Source organism: Lactuca sativa, chromosome 3, assembly GCF_002870075.4.
Source record: "Lactuca sativa cultivar Salinas chromosome 3, Lsat_Salinas_v11, whole genome shotgun sequence".
Taxonomy (NCBI): domain Eukaryota; kingdom Viridiplantae; phylum Streptophyta; class Magnoliopsida; order Asterales; family Asteraceae; genus Lactuca; species Lactuca sativa.
The window spans coordinates 243844610-243862315 of record NC_056625.2 but is presented as its reverse complement, the minus strand read 5'-3'; the positions used below and the strand labels follow the sequence as shown (position 1 = coordinate 243862315).

At 40.8% G+C, this 17706-nt stretch overlaps 1 protein-coding gene across 1 annotated transcript; it reads right to left on the bottom strand.

Annotated features, from left to right (window-relative positions):
- Nucleotides 1–9913: 9913 nt before the first annotated feature.
- Nucleotides 9914–11314, bottom strand: LOC111883533 (probable aspartic proteinase GIP2). The gene has a single exon (XM_023879858.3). It carries the CDS (start codon nt 11302–11304, stop codon nt 10027–10029), a length of 1278 nt encoding a protein of 425 aa, XP_023735626.1. The 5' UTR covers nt 11305–11314; the 3' UTR covers nt 9914–10026.
- Between the last annotated feature and the right edge of the window lie 6392 nt (nt 11315–17706).

Below are 17706 nucleotides of genomic sequence, written 5' to 3'. Positions count from 1 at the left end.
TCGTCAGGAGGGTCCGAAGAGAAGGTTGGTTGCGGTGCTCAGTTCCGGGTTTGTTTCCGCTGCGGTCTTCAGCAGCCTCGTCCTCGCAACTCTAGTCCTTAGCCATCGCGGTCCGAAGGCTGCGGTCCCTTAAGGGGCTGCGGTCAGATGGCTGCAGCTACTCAAGGAGGCTCCGGTTTTGCTTCTTGGGACCTCGGTTCAAGGAGGGTTTGCCCCTATAGATATACTTCGGCCATAAAAGGCTATTTTCAAATATATCACCGCTTTTCGAGTGGTTTTTCACCAAGTCAAGTGTTGGGATGCCCAAATGATTATAAAACTCAAAAGAGGTTTTAAGAGAGATTTGGGAGAAATTTGACATACTTGGAGAGATTTCACATATGGAGAGAGATGTGGGAGAGATTTCACATTCTTGGAGAGATTTGGGAGAGATTTGACATACTTGGAGAGATTTCGCATACGGAGAGAGATTTGGGAGAGATTCCACATTCTTAGAGAGATTTCGCATACAGAGAGAGATTTAGGAGAGATTTCACATTCTTGGAGAGATTTGACATACTTGGAGAGATTTCACATACGGAGAGAGACTTGGGAGAGATTTCACATTCTTGGAGAGATTTGGGAGAGATTTGACATACTTGGAGAGATTTCGCATACGAAGAGAGATTTGGGAGAGATTCCACATTCTTGGAAAGATTTCGCATATGGAGAGAGATTTGGGAGAGATTTCACATTCTTGGACAGATTTGGGAGAGATTTGGCATACATGGAGAGATTTCACATATGGAGAGAGATTTGGGAGAGATTTCACATTCTTGGAGAGATTTGACATACTTGGAGAGATTTCGCATACGGAGAGAGATTTGGGAGAGATTCCACATTCTTGGAGAGATTTCGCATACACAGAGAGAGAAAGAGTGAAATAGATTGAGAGAGGCTTCTTTTGTGACCTTTTTGGAGTGTTTAGCTTTGCAACGCAAGGTCCGCAAGCCCCGTTAAGCCATGTTTAAGGATCTTACACACTCCCGATGAGTATGTAAGATTGTTTTATCAGTTTGGTTGATTACTTACCATAGTTTTAGGTTAAGGAAATCTAGATATACAAACTTTTCAATTGATGATTTCTTATTAGAATAGCGAGTTGTATTGTAATTACATAGCGTAAACCCTAGTATACAAGGGTTAACTAAGTTGACTGGTTTGACTGGTTGACTTTGACGTGACCAGAATTTGACGGTTGTCACATTATCCCCCTGTTAGAGGGAATTTCGTCCCGAAATTTGCATTTTAGCTAGGACTTCAAGAGTTTGGGAAGAGATGTGGGTATTTTTGTTTCATTTGGTCCTCGCGTTCCCAGGTGAACTCGGGTCCTCGTTTTACATTCCAACGAACCTTCACAATGGGAATATGACTTTGCTTTGTTCTTTTGATTTCCCGATCCATAATCTCAACCGGTTCTTCCACGAAGTGGAGATTCTCGTTAATTTCGATTTCCTCGAGTGGTATTACAAGGGTCTCATCGGATAGGCACTTTTTCAAGTTTGATATATGGAAGGTAGGGTGTATGTTATTAAGTTCTTGCAGAGACGGTTGTCGCGGCAGCTACAGCGGCTGTAGCAGCGACAGGTGGAGGAGCCGGTCGGGGTTTTTAGTATCGGGACTTCGATAATACGAAACCCCTACTTTTGATGGAGTTCAGGATCCGATCATTTCTATGAGGTGGTTGTCGGACGTGGAGGGTTGTTTCTTCACGTGTTCATGACCTGCGGATCAGAGGGTGAGGTGTGCTCTGAACCTTTTGAGGCTCGGGGCGAAGGATTGGTGGAGGTTGACCACGGGATCTTATTCGGATGCGCAGCGGGCTGCGGTTTCATGGGATCAGTTTCGAGAGATGTTTAGTACTGGTTATGTTCCGCAGGCTGAGAGAGAGAGAGGTTGGCTTAGGAGTTCCTGGAGCTGAAGCAGGATTCAGAGTCGGTGACGGAGATCACCAGGATGTTCACGGAGAGGGCGATGTTTTTCCCTGAGTTTGCTTCATAGCAGGCTCAGATGTCCCAATATCTAAGTATGCTCAAGAGGGATATCAGGCAGTTCGTGTCTACACAGAGGTGCGATACCTTGCTGGAGTTGCAAGAGGCCGCTCGGCGGCGTGAGTTGGAGATTGAGTTACAGTTGAGAGAGCAAAGGCAGGCCCCAGTATAGTCGCAGTCGGCGCCGAAACGGTCCAAGACTGTTGATTCTAGGTTGGGCAGTCAGAGCGGCTGCACTTGTGAGAAGTGCGGGAAGGGTCATACCGGAGTTTGTAGGTCCGGTGGTGTGTGTCGCAAGTGCGGGAGAGAGGGGAATTATGCGAGGGATTGTCGTCAGTCAGCCCCAGTTCATGATATCAGGATTTGTTATCAATGCCATCAGGTTGGTCACATGAGGGCCAACTGTCCACAGCTTGTTACCAGGCGAGTGTAGGTTCCAGCACAGGCCACTTTGAGGACTACTGGCGGGGGCCAGGGTGGAGCGGAGCCTCCGAGGTCTCATGGGCGTGCTTTTCAGCTTACGGCAGAGGAGGTCAGGGCAGAGCCGAATGCAATTGCGGGTATGTTTTCGTTTCATGTTGTCTAGTTATCTTGTTATTTTATGATGTTGTGTTTTATTCGCCGTTCTGCGTGTTTCATGGTTTGGTTGAAGTATTAGTAGTCAGGAGTTGTAAACGGTTAGTATCCAAGGGATTGATGGTCAGAATTTTGTTGTATGGACTTGTTGCTGGATATAGAAATTGCGATTTGAGAAGTGTTCAGCGAAGAGTCGAACCCCCTTAGAGTTCGAGATGTGCAATGTCGGAGGAGTGATTTTGTGGAGGTTGCTCGTTTTAGAGGAAATCAGTTCATGGATAAGGGGAATATGTTGAGTAGGGTTGTTTAAGTGATGCCAGTTGAGTCACCGGTGGTTGGAAGTCAGCGCTCTAAGTGGGGGAGAATTTGAAAGGGTGATTGGTTGTTGTGAGGAAGTGACAAACCGATGGGGCAGAGTACATACCAAGGATTTCGGAAAGGGTGATTGGTTGTTGTGAGGCCTAGGATTAGGCCGGGATCTGAGTACATGGAATAGAGTTAGAGTTCGGAACCCCTAGAGGGCTAGAACAGTATGTATGGGAGAGATTCCCATGAGGAATAGTTTGGAATAATGTATGATAGTTTGAGCGGTCCGGGGAGACTGAAGGTCGGTGGGCGTATCAGTCAAGCTGAAGGCTCAGGAAACGTCCAGACATGCTGAAGGTTCTGAGAGTGGTCCAGATTGGCTGAAGGCCTGGTAAGGCGGTCCAGTCATGCTGAAGACTCTATAAGTGTTGATAGATCTGTATGCAGAAAGTGATTTGAGTATGCTTCTATGCAATAACAAGCAGTGGGTCTGGCCCCGGGTATTAATCATGTTAGTGGAAGACAGTGCATGGACCCGAGAGTCCTTGCGAGCAGATTCAGAGCATGTACGATGCATGAAGTAGTGGTTACTCTACATGGGATAGTGTAGAGTGGGTGTGAGCATCGTGACACTTGTCTGAAGTGGCAAGGTTGGCAAGTAAATTTATTTGGATAAGGAAATGGAAAGGTATGTAACTCCGGGAGGGAGTGTTGGTTCACGGAAGTGAAAGCAGTAGTGAGAATGGATGATTGAAAGTATTTCAATTATGGTTGTTGAGCACTGTGATTGTACCAGTGGTATGGAAGCACATCCGGATTGGGTGTCTGTTGAGGTTGCGGATAAATTCCTGGTGGTATAGAACTAGAGGAGTTCGGAAGGGATGCAAGGATGGAGCTTTGGATTTCCAGTATGGTTGTGTTTAGCATGTGTATGTGATTGCAGAGGATAGCTCATGGGAGTTGCACAGGAGCTGAAGGATGTGTCATCCTGTCAACACAGAAAGAAAAGAGTTGGATTCAGAAAGGAAGCGGAATAAGTCTCAGCAGTAAATTCGATAAAGTTGTGACAAGCAAGGAAAGGGATAGCAGTTGGTACCGAGTCAGGACCCGGTGGTTCAGGGGGATATCTAGCTTGGTAAAGGTCTAGTGATTGTTGTGATTTGGAGTGATGAAAGTATCATCAGATGATCATCAGCTAATAAGGGTTGTTAACAGAGAAAGAAGTCGTTGGCCGGCTTGAAGCAGCTGTCGTGACTCTGTGAGAAAGAGTTGGACTTTATAGGGGTTTGATAGTAGTATTTGGAAGAACCTGAGTTGAATGAGAAATTGGAGTCTGCAGTGCGAGGGTTTGTTCTGAAGTGTATGCAGCAGTAGGCTTCGAGGACGAAGCCTAATCTAAGTGGGGGAGAGTTGTAACATCCCGAAATTTCAGAAGTATTGTTGAAGGGCTAAAGTGTAAATTAAGGTAGGGACTCGACGAGTAGGTATTCCGACTCGCCGAGTCGGAGCGGGATTCGGACGCGGGTAAGTGACCAACTCGCCGAGTCGGTAGCTGGGACTCGACGAGTTGATGCTGAAAAGAAAAAACCCTAATCTCGGGGGTTGTGCCCTATATAAAGAACATAACATCCTTCTTCAGCCTCCTTACCACCCTTGAGAGCCTACAAACCCTAGAAATCGAGTGGAACTCCACTGATAGTGAAATTGGAGCTTTGGGAAAGGAAATCTTGAAAAGGGAGCTTGAAGACTAAGGGATTTCATCAAGGGAGTGGTATAGATCTAAGGTCTACTTCACTGGGGGATTTTATTTGAGGTAATAATCTATTGCTTAAGCTCCTTTCAGTCTAGATCCTTTGTTGCTTGAGTTTTGGGGCATTTCTAGAGTTATTTCAGGTTTGGAGGTTGGATCTGAGGTTACTACCTCAGATATGGACTTGAGATGGTCCAGAAGATCATAAAGTTCCTGTCTAAGAGCCATTGGTGAAGCCCTTTGTCTTGAACCCTAGCCCTAGAAGTGTTTTGGGCTTATATCTCCTTACTCTCACGTAAAGTTTGCAACTTTATGTGAGGGTTAGGCTGTAGAGGAATGGATTTATGGATAGGAGTCCCTTTATGGCTTCAAAATCCTCTGTTTCGAATGAGAACTGAAGAGACTCGACGAGTCACATGGGTGCACTCGACGAGTTGTATGAATATGTGCATGGACTCGATGAGTTAGAAGAACAACTCGGCGAGTCTATTGAAAATTTCCTTGGATTCGGTGAGTCTGGTCATGGAGTCCTAACCTTTTCTGGTTAAGTCATGAATTGGTGAGTCGAGGGACGACTCGGTGAGTTGAGCAGGATGGGACTCGATGATCGTTGGACTCGACAAGTCTTGGGGTGACTCGGCGAGTTGAGTCAAGTTCTAAGAGTTTTCAGGGCATAGGGACTCGACGAGTCAGTGGGTTGACTCGGCGAGTAGAGTCAGTCAGGAAGTTTGACTTTGACTGAGGACTTTGACTTTGACCAAGAGTTGACCAGTTGACTTCCAGGGGTATTTTGGTAATTATTAGTATTTATTGAGTTTAGTTATTTGGTATTGGCTAGTGGTGGAGATCGTGTCGGTGGTCGGAGCAGCTTAGTCTTATCTTTTCAGTCGGCAGTTGCAGGCAAGTTACCCTCACTATATCAACAGGGTCTAAGACACCAAGGTCGGTCCTTTATCGGATGGAAATCCGGGTAGTTGTTTGTTATGTTATTGCTTTGTTATGTTTGCATCCGGGTAGTTAGGATGGTATATGTTAGAGACCTTGTTAGGGTCGGTATCCTGGTTTATAGGATGATGCTATGCTAGTGACCGGTTAGGACGGAATCCTTGTAGGGATGTGCTATGTATGTGATCTGCTAAGAGCAGTTTGATTAGTTGTGAATTGATATATATATATATATATATATATATATATATATATATATATATATATATATATATATATATAATTATCTGTTTATGTGTACATGGTTGTTGGACTAGGGTTGGGTTGAGGCGGGTCCTACTTTATGCAGTAGGCCAACATACCTAGGGCTGACCGGTTATCCCGAAGGCCCAGCGAGCGGTCCCGATAGACTGTAGACCCCAAGAGGGCAGACCATACATGCCGAGGCTCGGAGAGTGGACCAGGCCGACTGAAGGCCCAGTGCGGGCGGACCATTCATATTGTAGACTTGAAGAGTGGTCCATGTGGATTGAAGGCCCAGTGCGGGTGGACCAATCACACTGTAGACTCGATGTATACTGTAGACTCGGAGAGTGGTCGAGGTGGATTGAAAGCCTGGTGCGGGCAGACCAATCACACTGTAGACTCGATGTATATGGCTAGACTCGGAGGGTGGACCAGGTGGATTGTAGGCCCGGTGCGGCGAACCAGTCACACAGTAGACCCAAAGTGCATGGTTGTTCTGTTCTGGTTATGATATTATGTGTGTGGTATTGTGGTTGGTATTTTGGGGGTATCTCACCAAGGTTTATGGATTACAGTTGTGGTTTAATGTTTCAGGTACTTCAGGAGACCGTAACAAGGCAAAGGCATGATCATACCGCTCCTCATGTTTATGTTTTGTGATATGGTTCTGGGAATACTCTGATAACAAATGTATTGAAAACCTTTTCGTTATAATTTAATGAAGTTGGGTTGTTTTTGAAAAGTTTAAATTGGCTATAAATTTAACGGTGTTACAGAATATGTATATTGAGGTATAATATATATATATATATATATATATATATATATATATATATATATATATATATAAAGAAGATGAATGAAAATAAAATAAGCGAAATCTTGAGAAAAGTCCTAAAGTTTTGGGCCAATCTATGATCTAGTCCTAAATTAAATTTTATTAATGAAAAAGGACAGAAACCGGCTATTGTAATCACTTTCAAAAATTTTACCTTTTGCAGCAGGTTACCTACTAAGTAGCATGCCACATGAACTGTTTGGCTAAGGTGGCAGCTGATGTGGCATGCCCTTTCTTTATAATGTAAAAAAACTGCTCAGCATGCCACATGGACTCTTTGGCTGAGGTGGTAGCTGATATGGCATGCCCTTTCTTTATAATGTAAAAAAACTAATTATTTAGAGAAAAAATGGAAGGGGACTCGAACCCGTGACCTTCCACTCCCAAACCATACACCTTACCATGTGAGCCAGAAGCATTTATTGCTATTACTTCTTCAAATAAATTTATAAAGTCTTTAAAATTTATCCTTACACTAGTTATGTTGCGAATCTGTACATATTATCCCAATTATCTCTGTTAGCTTGCACTGTAAATAGCAATGTAAAGAAACGATCTAAAAAATGTGACATGTACAAGTTGATTTCCATGGTTGCTGTGTTTAATTTCACGAGTGTTGTGAAATAGATTTAAGAAACAAATCCTTAGTTTTTGTATTTGATTTTTCTTTCTATTCTTTTGGTACAGATTAGGAAAACAGACTGATTCGAATTAGTAAGATGCTCTAATACCATATGCTATCCTGAGAACTTGAAGAATCGTCTCCAGATTTAGATATTATTTGGGATCGAATTAGGAGAATCCATATTTTGGGGCTATAGGCTTCAAGAACACCCATTTTTTTTCTCCTCCTTTGGTTCATGTCTCGTAACTCAGACAATCCAGTTCAAACCCAAATGGCAGTCGTTGTTTTCAGCAGTCCCTTAGGGAGAGAATACCAAGGAACTAGTAAAATGGAAGGGATGAAGCATTTCACAGGAAGAAGACGAGTATTTGTGTTGTTTTCAATGCCATTCGTGACCATTCTCCTATTCTCTTAACAAGAAACATCTTACACATAAGCTCTTCACCTCCATGTTTATCCCCAACTGGTAGAGACATTCGCCAAAAAGACCAAAGTGTCCCCGTTGAAATCCTAGGCATTCATGTAATTTTGATCAAACAAAACCGCTTATTGACGAGGTTGTGAACGCGATAATCTCCTGGATTGACCCGATTCCGTTCAACGGTGGTCTTGGAGGTGCTTATTATTTCAAAAAATGTCAAGGTGAAAGTGTCGCCATCGTAAAACCAACATATGAAGAGCCTTTTGAAAAGGGTTTATTGGGAAAACCCTTGGTCAAACAGAGTTAAAACGGTCGGTTCGTGTTGGTGAAACCGGTTTAAGAGAAGTAGCAGCTTATCTTCTTGATTATGGCAGGAGATGAGAGAATTGAAATTAGCAGAAAGTTGGGGGAAAAAGAAGGCTTAAAGGGAGAAAGATGTGAATATTTAGATGGTAATTAAGGATAAATTATAAAGACTTTATAAATTCATTTGAAGAAGTAATAGCAGTAAATGCTTCTAGCTCATATGGTAAGGTATATGGTTTGGGTGTGGAATGTCATGGGTTCAAGTTCCCTCCCATTTTTTCTCTAAAAAATCAGTTTTTTTACATTATAAAGAAAGAGCATGCCACATCAGCTGCCACTTCAGCCAAACAGTACATGTGGCATGCTACTCAGTAGGTAACCTGTTGCAAAAGGTAAAAATGGTTAAAGTGATTACAATAGTCGGTTTCATGTCTTTTTTCATTAATGAAATTTAATTTATGACTAGATCATAAACTAACCCAAAATTTTATGACTTTTCTGGAGATTTACCATTAAATAATTAGCATTATATCAATCTGATTTTTTTTAAATCAATGTCTCGTAAAATTAATGTTACACAATATATTACAATGAAATAAATGTAGTAATTTTTATGTTGTGTTCTTCAAAACAAATACCAATATATTTTGGTGAAAAAATAAAGTAATATAATCAATTAATCATATATTTTTTTATATATATTTCATTTGCTTCATAAAGAATTTTATTTAACTTTTATAATCATTAAAAGACGATAACAATAGTGAATTAGATCCTTAAAATTCATTTATTTTTATTTAGCAACGTGATAAATATACGATTATATTAGTAATAAATATTTGTAGGCAATATCAATAGAATGAATTAAGGTGAAAATATTTTCCGGTCTGGTTTGGGTTAAATCCCGTATTCAGGTCCGGTTTCGTCCAAACCAGAAACCGATTAATGGTAAAATAAAACCCGAAAACCGGACCACTAATATGAATGTTTGGTCCAGACTCGGTTTTTTTCCTGTACGTTCCAACGGGTTGTGTGCTCATCCCATAATATGCGAAAATATGATAAGAGAAGATGATTGCAAAAATATATGATTAGGTAGAATACTCTGATTTCTATAACTATAATGTTTTTAAAAAATTTAAATGATTATAAAATATTTATAAAAAAAAATGTTAAAAATAAGTATTGAGCAAATTTGATATTTTGAAATCATATAAAGGCAATGTTTTAAAAACCAGTTTTTTAGTTGAACCGGTTTGGCGACCGGTTCAACCGTCGGGTTAACCGATTTCTACAATTTTTATCTTTTTTTCTTATTTTCTACACATACATATATACATAAATAATGAATTTGACGTCTAGAATTTCAAAATTATGAATACACATAAAAATAAGTTGTAGATCAATTTAAATACATTAAAACAATACATAACTATAAGTTTTACATTAATTCACATACGTTAAAAAGAAAATAAACTATAATACCGAAACAAAATATAGTTTTAGATGAATACAAATGCATCAAAAAAATATCATAACATTTATCATATGTTTTTATTTAGAGAAATCTAAATAAATATGAAAAAATTCACCAAATTTTATTATTGAAAATGGTTTTTTCCATGTATTTTTATTTTATTTAATCGGTTCAATTAATTTATTTTGACAAGTTCAACCGTTTTTTTATAAAAACTGGCCGGTTCAATCCGATTCAGAAATTGTTGTAAAACCGGTGATAGTTGAACCGCTCCCTTCCCCGGTTCCCGGTCCAACCCGTTCGACCGGCCGGTTCAAACCGGTTTTTAAAAGCCTGTATAAAGGGTATTTCAAAATTAGACTTAGATATACACCAAATTATCCTTTATATATTAACTAAAAGTAGAACGTAATTGTATAAATAAAAATCTAATCCTTAATTTCATGTACCAAAAGATGCAGCTACAATAGGTGTATTAAATCAAAAAAGAAAATTTTGAAACAGCTTCAATAGCCGGTAAAGTTGAAGTTCGAACAAGAAGTTTTATTGCGTAATAAGGAAGAACTAAACCCTAAACTAGAATTGTCAAGATCAAACAGTAGAAAGTTATCCTCCATCTGAAACGCCCCGATCACGATCCCATGTTCACTTGTTGCACCACCATCAACAAACGCAAGACATGCCACGTCTTTTGTTACTTGTTTCATGGAATTACTCGAAGATATTCTCCATTTCTTCCCATCTTCGAGTCTTAAAACGATATTAGGAACCTGCAAACTAACACGGGAGTGTCCAATTCGATGCGTTAAACAAAGATCAAATGGCGCCACTGGCCTTGCATGAAGGATTCCCATTGTAGCGACTGAAAATATATGAACCAACTGCTTATAAATGTCTGATCTAAGAATAGTGTAAGCCTCAATCGTACTTAGCTTGGTGGTGCTGTTTGAAACATCAATAGACCTTCTCTTAACCAGAATCGATTTGACACCGATAAAATAACCAAAAGAATCTGGATACTTGAGTAACGGAGTATACGAGAGTAAACTTCTTAGATCTACATCTGAGTTGGGACGAAAGTAATAGGGTCCAATCCCGAAGAACATAACCCCATTAGCAGACAAGGAGCTAGGCAAACATAGAGCCAAAGTAGTGTTAAAAGGTTGAAATAAATAAGCGGGTATTGCATATTGTGATGTGGAAAACGCCATTACACCACTAACATTTGCAGGAAAGGACTCAAACATGGAAGATGGAGCACATGCCGCATTAGGGTAAACACCAAAGAAATCTTGAAAAGAGTTTCTACCATCAGTTCCGTTGAAAGCAAAAGTGTCGTAGTTGAGCAGGGCTTGACCACATGTCCCGTTAATTGGGTTCACCACATTGACAGGGCATGTGCAGTCTCCCCAACCAGGTAATGTTGAAGAGTTGGTTACTGGAAGACATGAAGGACTTTCATAAGAGTATGATGTACGGACGATTGTACATTGATACTCTTGACAAGAAACTGGGCCAGTGCAAGAGGGGCAAATGTTGTTTGTATACAAACTATTCCAGTCCACGATGCAGTCGTACCATGTGAAAGGAGCGTCTATGTCTATAAGAAAGTTTTTATGCAAGAAGTGTGCGTTTACCCATGCACTCATAATTTGAATGCTATAGAGAGGTGTTGGAGTATCGGTATGTTTGGTTATTGGCGCAACATATGTACTAGCTATGGCTTCATGTTCATGTGAGATGAAGGCCAGAAGGATAATGATTAGTCGTAGATGAAAAAGCATTTTTGCATGTTTTTAAGGCATCTCACTTTGTAATTTGGGGAAGGGGGTAAAGCCGATTAATTTATAGAGACAGTTAGAGAAAAGGCATTCGGTTTTACTGGAAGTAGAAGCCATTGACCCAAAAATAATCAGAATCTTCAAAAGCAAGCAGTAGAACATGGCCAAGAGTTGAGAATCTTTAAAAGCAAGCAGTAGAACGTGGACAAGAGTTGAATATATGAATGTTACATATTAAAGAAATCGTTCGCTTGAATTTGAAAATTAGTTGAACTTTATGTCAAAACCAATCAACGTTATCGATTTATCTTTTATGAGTACAAAAGACTAGATGCACCACAAGAAATGGCACAAATGGACATGCATTCACTAATCAAAATGCTGCCGCTATATAGGCAACCATGACGACCCAAAAACTGTCCTCCCTTTAGACCTTGTTGCAAGGTTTTGATCGTGTTGGTAACATTTGTACTAAGGATCGATCTCATATATCTTTTAAATCAGGAATGTATTTTCCATTATTTTCTATATTCTTCGTAGCAATGTGTTCTAAATTATCCTTTTCATTATTTTCTATATTCTTTGTAGTGTATATACTCAATAAAATATCCTCCACATGTATGGTGAATTTATCCAACTTTACACGGTATCAACCTAATATTCATCCTCCTCTTTCTTCTTTTAAACCATAATCACCTCCGTCGTTTTCGTCTTTATGGTCCACTTCTTCACATGCCAACCATCAAGCTTTATTTCGCAAGTTATCTCCTTTGGAAGAAACAAATCTTACGACTTTACTCTTATCAGAAACTTAGTGACCATATTGACGACTCCCTAGCAAAACTGTCTATCTCTATTCCTATCGATAACACTCTGATCATGAAGGTATTTATTTTCTTGAATTTTAGCTTTGATTGAAGGTCACGACGTGAGACATGATTTTCATGTCGTGAATGCCCATTGACAAGTTGACCCGTGATTTTAATTCTCACGAAGTGAGATTGGTTGGACGTCTAAATCCTAACATTTCGGGTATTTAATGGAAAGAGAGGGCTAGGATTGCCCATACTTAGTCTCTTTCACTTTTTTGCCTCCTGAAAACTCTAATCTCGACCCTCTTGAAGTTCTTAGTCATTTTTGAGATCCTTGAAGCATTCTTTGGTGGCTTTTGACTCTTTGAAGTGGTAGAAGATCTTGGTTGAGCAACCTCTTGGCATTTTGGCTTCTACCTTGCAATCTCTTAGAGATTTTGGACCATTGTAAGTCTTAAAGCTTGGACCTTTCTACATATTGCATGCTAGATCTAAGTTTTAAGCTCCTTTTTACATGTTTGTGTTGGATTTCATGCTTCGAATCCATAAAGTTGGCAACTTTATGGATCATTGAGTTATTCTTCATAAGATAGTCTTTAGATCTGAGTTCTGGTATAGTTTGAGACTCCAAGCATGAGTCAAGATCTCATTTTCCCCACTTTTAGCCTAGCAAGACTTGAAGTCATGCATTGGATGTGCATGGCTGAAAAGCTACGATTTTTACCATCCTTTGGGTAAGAGAAGACCCTCTAGAAAGTCCCAAGAAATGGCTGTAAGGATTAAGAGCTTAATGCTTAAAGTTGGCCGGTACAAATCTCACGACATGAGGATTAAGCCTGTTGCGTCGTGAGAATACTAGCCATCCCGACTATTTTGTCTAGATTAGGTCACAACGTGACTCAGGGTCTGGTCGCGATGTGACAAGCACTAGAATCGTATTGATAGGATGAGTTGACTCGCTGAATCGGGAATGGGTTGAGTTGGTGCTCATGGCGTGACTATAGGCTTGTCACAACGTAAGGACCGGCAGTAGGAATTTGGACTGTTGACTTTTAGGCCTTAGTTAGATTTTGGGCCTTAGATTGTTTGTTGCGTGAGTTGGGCCATTTGGGCCTTGGGGTCTATTATTATGTATTTGTGTTATTGGACCAAGTGTGGTTACGCCCATTATGGACAGTGCAAAATGGGCTTTTCGCTTAAGGGTTTTGATTTGGGCTATAGGCCCACAGTTATGGTTTATAACCTATTTTAGATTAGGGTGATTTGTTTGTGTTTAGTGTGGGATCTTCTGGTTCGGTACCCGAGCATTTAATTATCTATCACTAGACTAAGGTGAGTTATTCTCACTGTATCAATGGGTTGAAGGCACCATGGCCAGCCCATTATTTATGATACATGTTGTTAGCTATATTTGAGATATGTATATGCAAGACCAGGATTTGGTGTAATGCCTTGTCCCGAATCGTTTTCTATTTCGAGGTGGTGACCAAAGATCGGGTATTATCAGGCTTAGGACTTTTATGGAAAATAAGATTAGACCCATTTGGATAGGGTGACATAATTTAGATGATCCTGGCGTTCGGTTTGTGTTTTGGAGCCAATAGGTATTTTGGTAAAGTGTCAGCTCGGGCTGTTATGGAAATTGGATTTTTTTGTGGGAAATTTTAACGCAAGCATGAGTTGATAAAAGCATAGAGCTTCTCGTTACCTTTTCATGGATATAAGGATCTTCGAAATCGGATTTATAATGAAGAAGTTATGGCCTTCGGAGGATTATAGGGTTTGAGGATAACCCTAGTACGCGGGGCATACATAGGGAGTACGCAAGGCGTACTAGTGCAAAGTTCAGTATGCAAGGCATACACTGGTGTACGCTTAGCTTACTAAGAGTGATTGATCGCAGGATTGGGTCCTCGTATGCTAGGCATACGAGGATTACGATGGGCGCATGAGGGTTTAATGAAACCCTAGGGTTGGCCTCTTTACCAGCCTCCATACCTCCTAAACCCTAAATTTAGACCCTTAGCCTCCATTGTTGTGTCTTTGAGCTCTTGAGGAGAAGTTAGTGCTTATTTTGCTCATTTTGAAGAGATTAAAGAAAATAGAAGGTGCATTGCTTAGTGTGAGGCTTAAAGATCTAGAATCATCACTCATTTTGCAAGTCTTTTGAGGTATCAAGCTCATACATTGTCTTCTCCTTCCTTAGATCTCTTCATATTATGGTTTTATGCTTCTTTGTCCCTTTTTGGTTGGTCTTGATGGGATGAGGTTGTTTTAGAAGCTGTCTTGTAGATCTGGATGTTTAGAGGGTTCTTTATGCTTAAAGGTGCAAACTTTATAGGGTTTATGATCTCATGCATGCATTAAGTCATCTATTAAGTCGTTTTGAGATTTAAGAGCGTCATTAAGCCATGCATGCACGTAAAGTTGGCAACTTTACATGTTAAACCATCTCAGGGATGTCAGATCTAAGTTTTGGAGTAAAGTCTTAATGGATTAAGAGTTGGAAATCAAATTTGGATGAATGAGGGAGTACGTTGGGCGTACATGCAGGCACGCTTAGCGTACAAGCCCTAAGACAAGTACGCTGCGTGTACAAGCTGACTACGCCCCACGTACTCAATAGGATGGGCCTCAGAATCTTAGGTCTTCGGTTTGAGCTATATTTTGGGCTTAGATGATTAGGGCCTTGTTAGGCCATCAGGATTTTCTTGTTGGGCTACTGGAATTTTTATTGGACTCCTTGGTTGTAGGCCCATGAAAGGGATTTGGTACCAATTCGGAAAGTTATGCCATATTGGGCTTTCAGTGGTTATCATGGAATTTGGGCCTTTGGTCATTCAGATTAGGCCTTTGGTCATTTTATTGGACTCTCAATGTACGTCAGGATCCGATTATTGATTGGATGATTATTTTGTGTCTGATAGCACGGGGATTTTATCAGGATGGCTGTCAAATATTTTCTGTGGGATTCAGTAGTGCGAGGTGAATTTTCTCACTATGTCCATGGGTCGAATGCACCAATTCCGGTACATTACCTGTTATGTGGAATTCTAGTTGTCTTTGTGATACGTGCTTAGAAGACCCCGGAGGTAGGTCGTGGCATTTGTATGAAACACCATGGGGTTAGCCTATGTTACTTAGATGTCAGACCATAGGGGAAGCCCATGACATTTCAAGGAAAGACCATGGGGGTAGCCCATGGCACTTGGAGGTCAGACCATGGGGGCAGGCCGTGGCCTTTCATGGAAAAGACCATAACGGTAGCCGATGACAAATATATGTATGGTTTGTGGTGTTTTAGGGAATTCCATATGCTTTGTGCTTATGGTGTTCACTTTATGTTTCAGGTACTTCTTTTTTCAAAAGGAAGAGCCCAGGATGATTACAGAACACACATCACTCGATTCTAAATTTCATGATTCAATCTGATTATTACGATGTATTGATAAAATTTGATTACCTTTGTTTTATGGCAACGATATGGTTTATTGTTTTATAAACTTAAAAACGAAAATTTTGCAAGTCTTATTTAGGGATTTTACAAGTTCGTATTAGAGCCTTGGTTTGAGGGATTTTGGCACACTCTCGAGTGTGACTGAACTCAAACTGAGGAGTTGGTAATTTTTCTTGTTGGGTATAAGTGTTGCATCATTGCGATTATTTGTTTAGTCCTTTTGTTACCGGGCTGGGCCTGTTTGATAGTTTATTTTAATTACTTATTTTTATAGTTTATTTTAGTTTATTTCATCCATAATTTAGTTAATTTCCATGTATATTTTCCTTTTTGTTATTTTATGACCATTTCGGGTATTTTCTAGTTTCGTGAGCTTTATTGCAGATTTCATGGAGATTAGTGGAGCGGGAATGTTCGGGACGTGTGGAAAGCGATTGGAATAAGAGGGCGTCAAGGATATTGGGCTTGATGGGTAGTGGAGATGATGCATGGAGCAGGCTTGATGATTATTTGAAGGCTTAGAGAAAATGAAGTTTGAATTTGCAAGATGCGGGAGAATATTCAAGCGTGTGTAGATCATTAATCGGGCGAGTTCACGAGCTTTGGTGAAATGACCCAAAAATTTCAATTTTAATATAACCAAAAATCATAAATCTGAGTATCATATCATAAAACCCACACACTATGTATCTCAAACCATAGTAAAATACGGTGAGGAAAACTGTATCACATCTGTATCAAAACATATCAAGAAACTGAATCAACTCCCAGGATAAAAACTGAAGCTGTGGTGTGTGCGATGCCATCATCCCGAGCTCTTCCCTTTGCTTACGGAAGTACCTGAAACCAAAACTGAAACTGTAAGCACGAAGCTTAGTGAGCTCCCTCGAACTACCACATACCATACAATACATATAAGCACATACTTGGCCTTGCCCACTGCATCGGACCGAGTCTGGAACTAGCTGCATCGGACCGAAGTCCAGAACTGACTGCATCGGACCGAAGTCCGGAACTAACTGCATCGGACCGAAGTCCGGAACTGACTGCATCGGACCGAAGTCCGAAACTAACTGCATCGGACCGAAGTCCGGAACTAGTGATCATATCATGGCATAACACATATCAACTAACATAAACACATATACTGCATACTGCATCGGACCGTAGTCCGGAACATATAACACACAACGTGCTTGAATCACGTAGACATCAAGCATATTGAACTACTGCTTCGGACTGAAGTCCGGGACTGCTACTAACTAAACAGGCCGGCATTGTGGCCGTAGACCCGTTCCTACTGGAAGGAAACTCACCTTGTGAACTGGCTGCTGTGTGTATGGCTCTGGAAGCTATCTGTTGCTGCTCCGATATCTCCCCGGCTACAAGTCCATAAACACGCTCAATCAATGCTAATCACTGCACTGGGGTAAAATGACTCTTTTACCCTTGGTCAAAGTCAACTCTCCTGGTCAAAGTCAACCTACAGTTGACCTGACTCGCCGAGTTGGGCCGCCAACTCACCGAGTCCCTATCCTCACTTCTCAACCCTACTCGCTGCTACTCGTCGAGTATGGCATCAACTCGACGAGTTCCCTTTCGAATCTAAAACTTCAGGCAATCTGCATCCGACTCGCCGAGTCGTATGAACAACTCGACGAGTTGTTCTTCGAGCTAAGAAGATTGCCTTGGACTCGTCGAGTTGTATGAACAACTCGCCGAGTCCCTCCATTACTGAGTCTGACCTCAAACTCGTTGAGTCCACTCTACCACTCACTGGTCCCACTCGGCATAACTCAAAAAGGGAAAAATCGGGGACTCGCGACTCGACTCGCCGAGTCGTTCTTCCGACTCGCCGAGTTGCTTGCATGCAGTAACTCTAAACTCGATTCTGCTTGAATCCAGTGTATAAGACTTATAGATCTGGGCTCCCTTAACTCGATTAGCACGTAAAGATTCTATCTTTACGTGCCCATATGCATCCATGAAGCTAAAATGGCTCAAAAAGCATAATAAAGGCTAGATCTAGGGTTTTCATGCAAAGTATTTTCAAAAAGGCAATAGATCCGGGCTCTACAACTCCTAAATGAGCAGGTCTAAGGATATCTCGACCTGTTAGGGCATCCATACAATCAT

Bases quoted from the DNA above. Each gene is read 5' to 3' on its own strand.
- LOC111883533 (XM_023879858.3), bottom strand. From the start codon at position 11,304: ATGCTTTTTCATCTACGACTAATCATTATCCTTCTGGCCTTCATCTCA.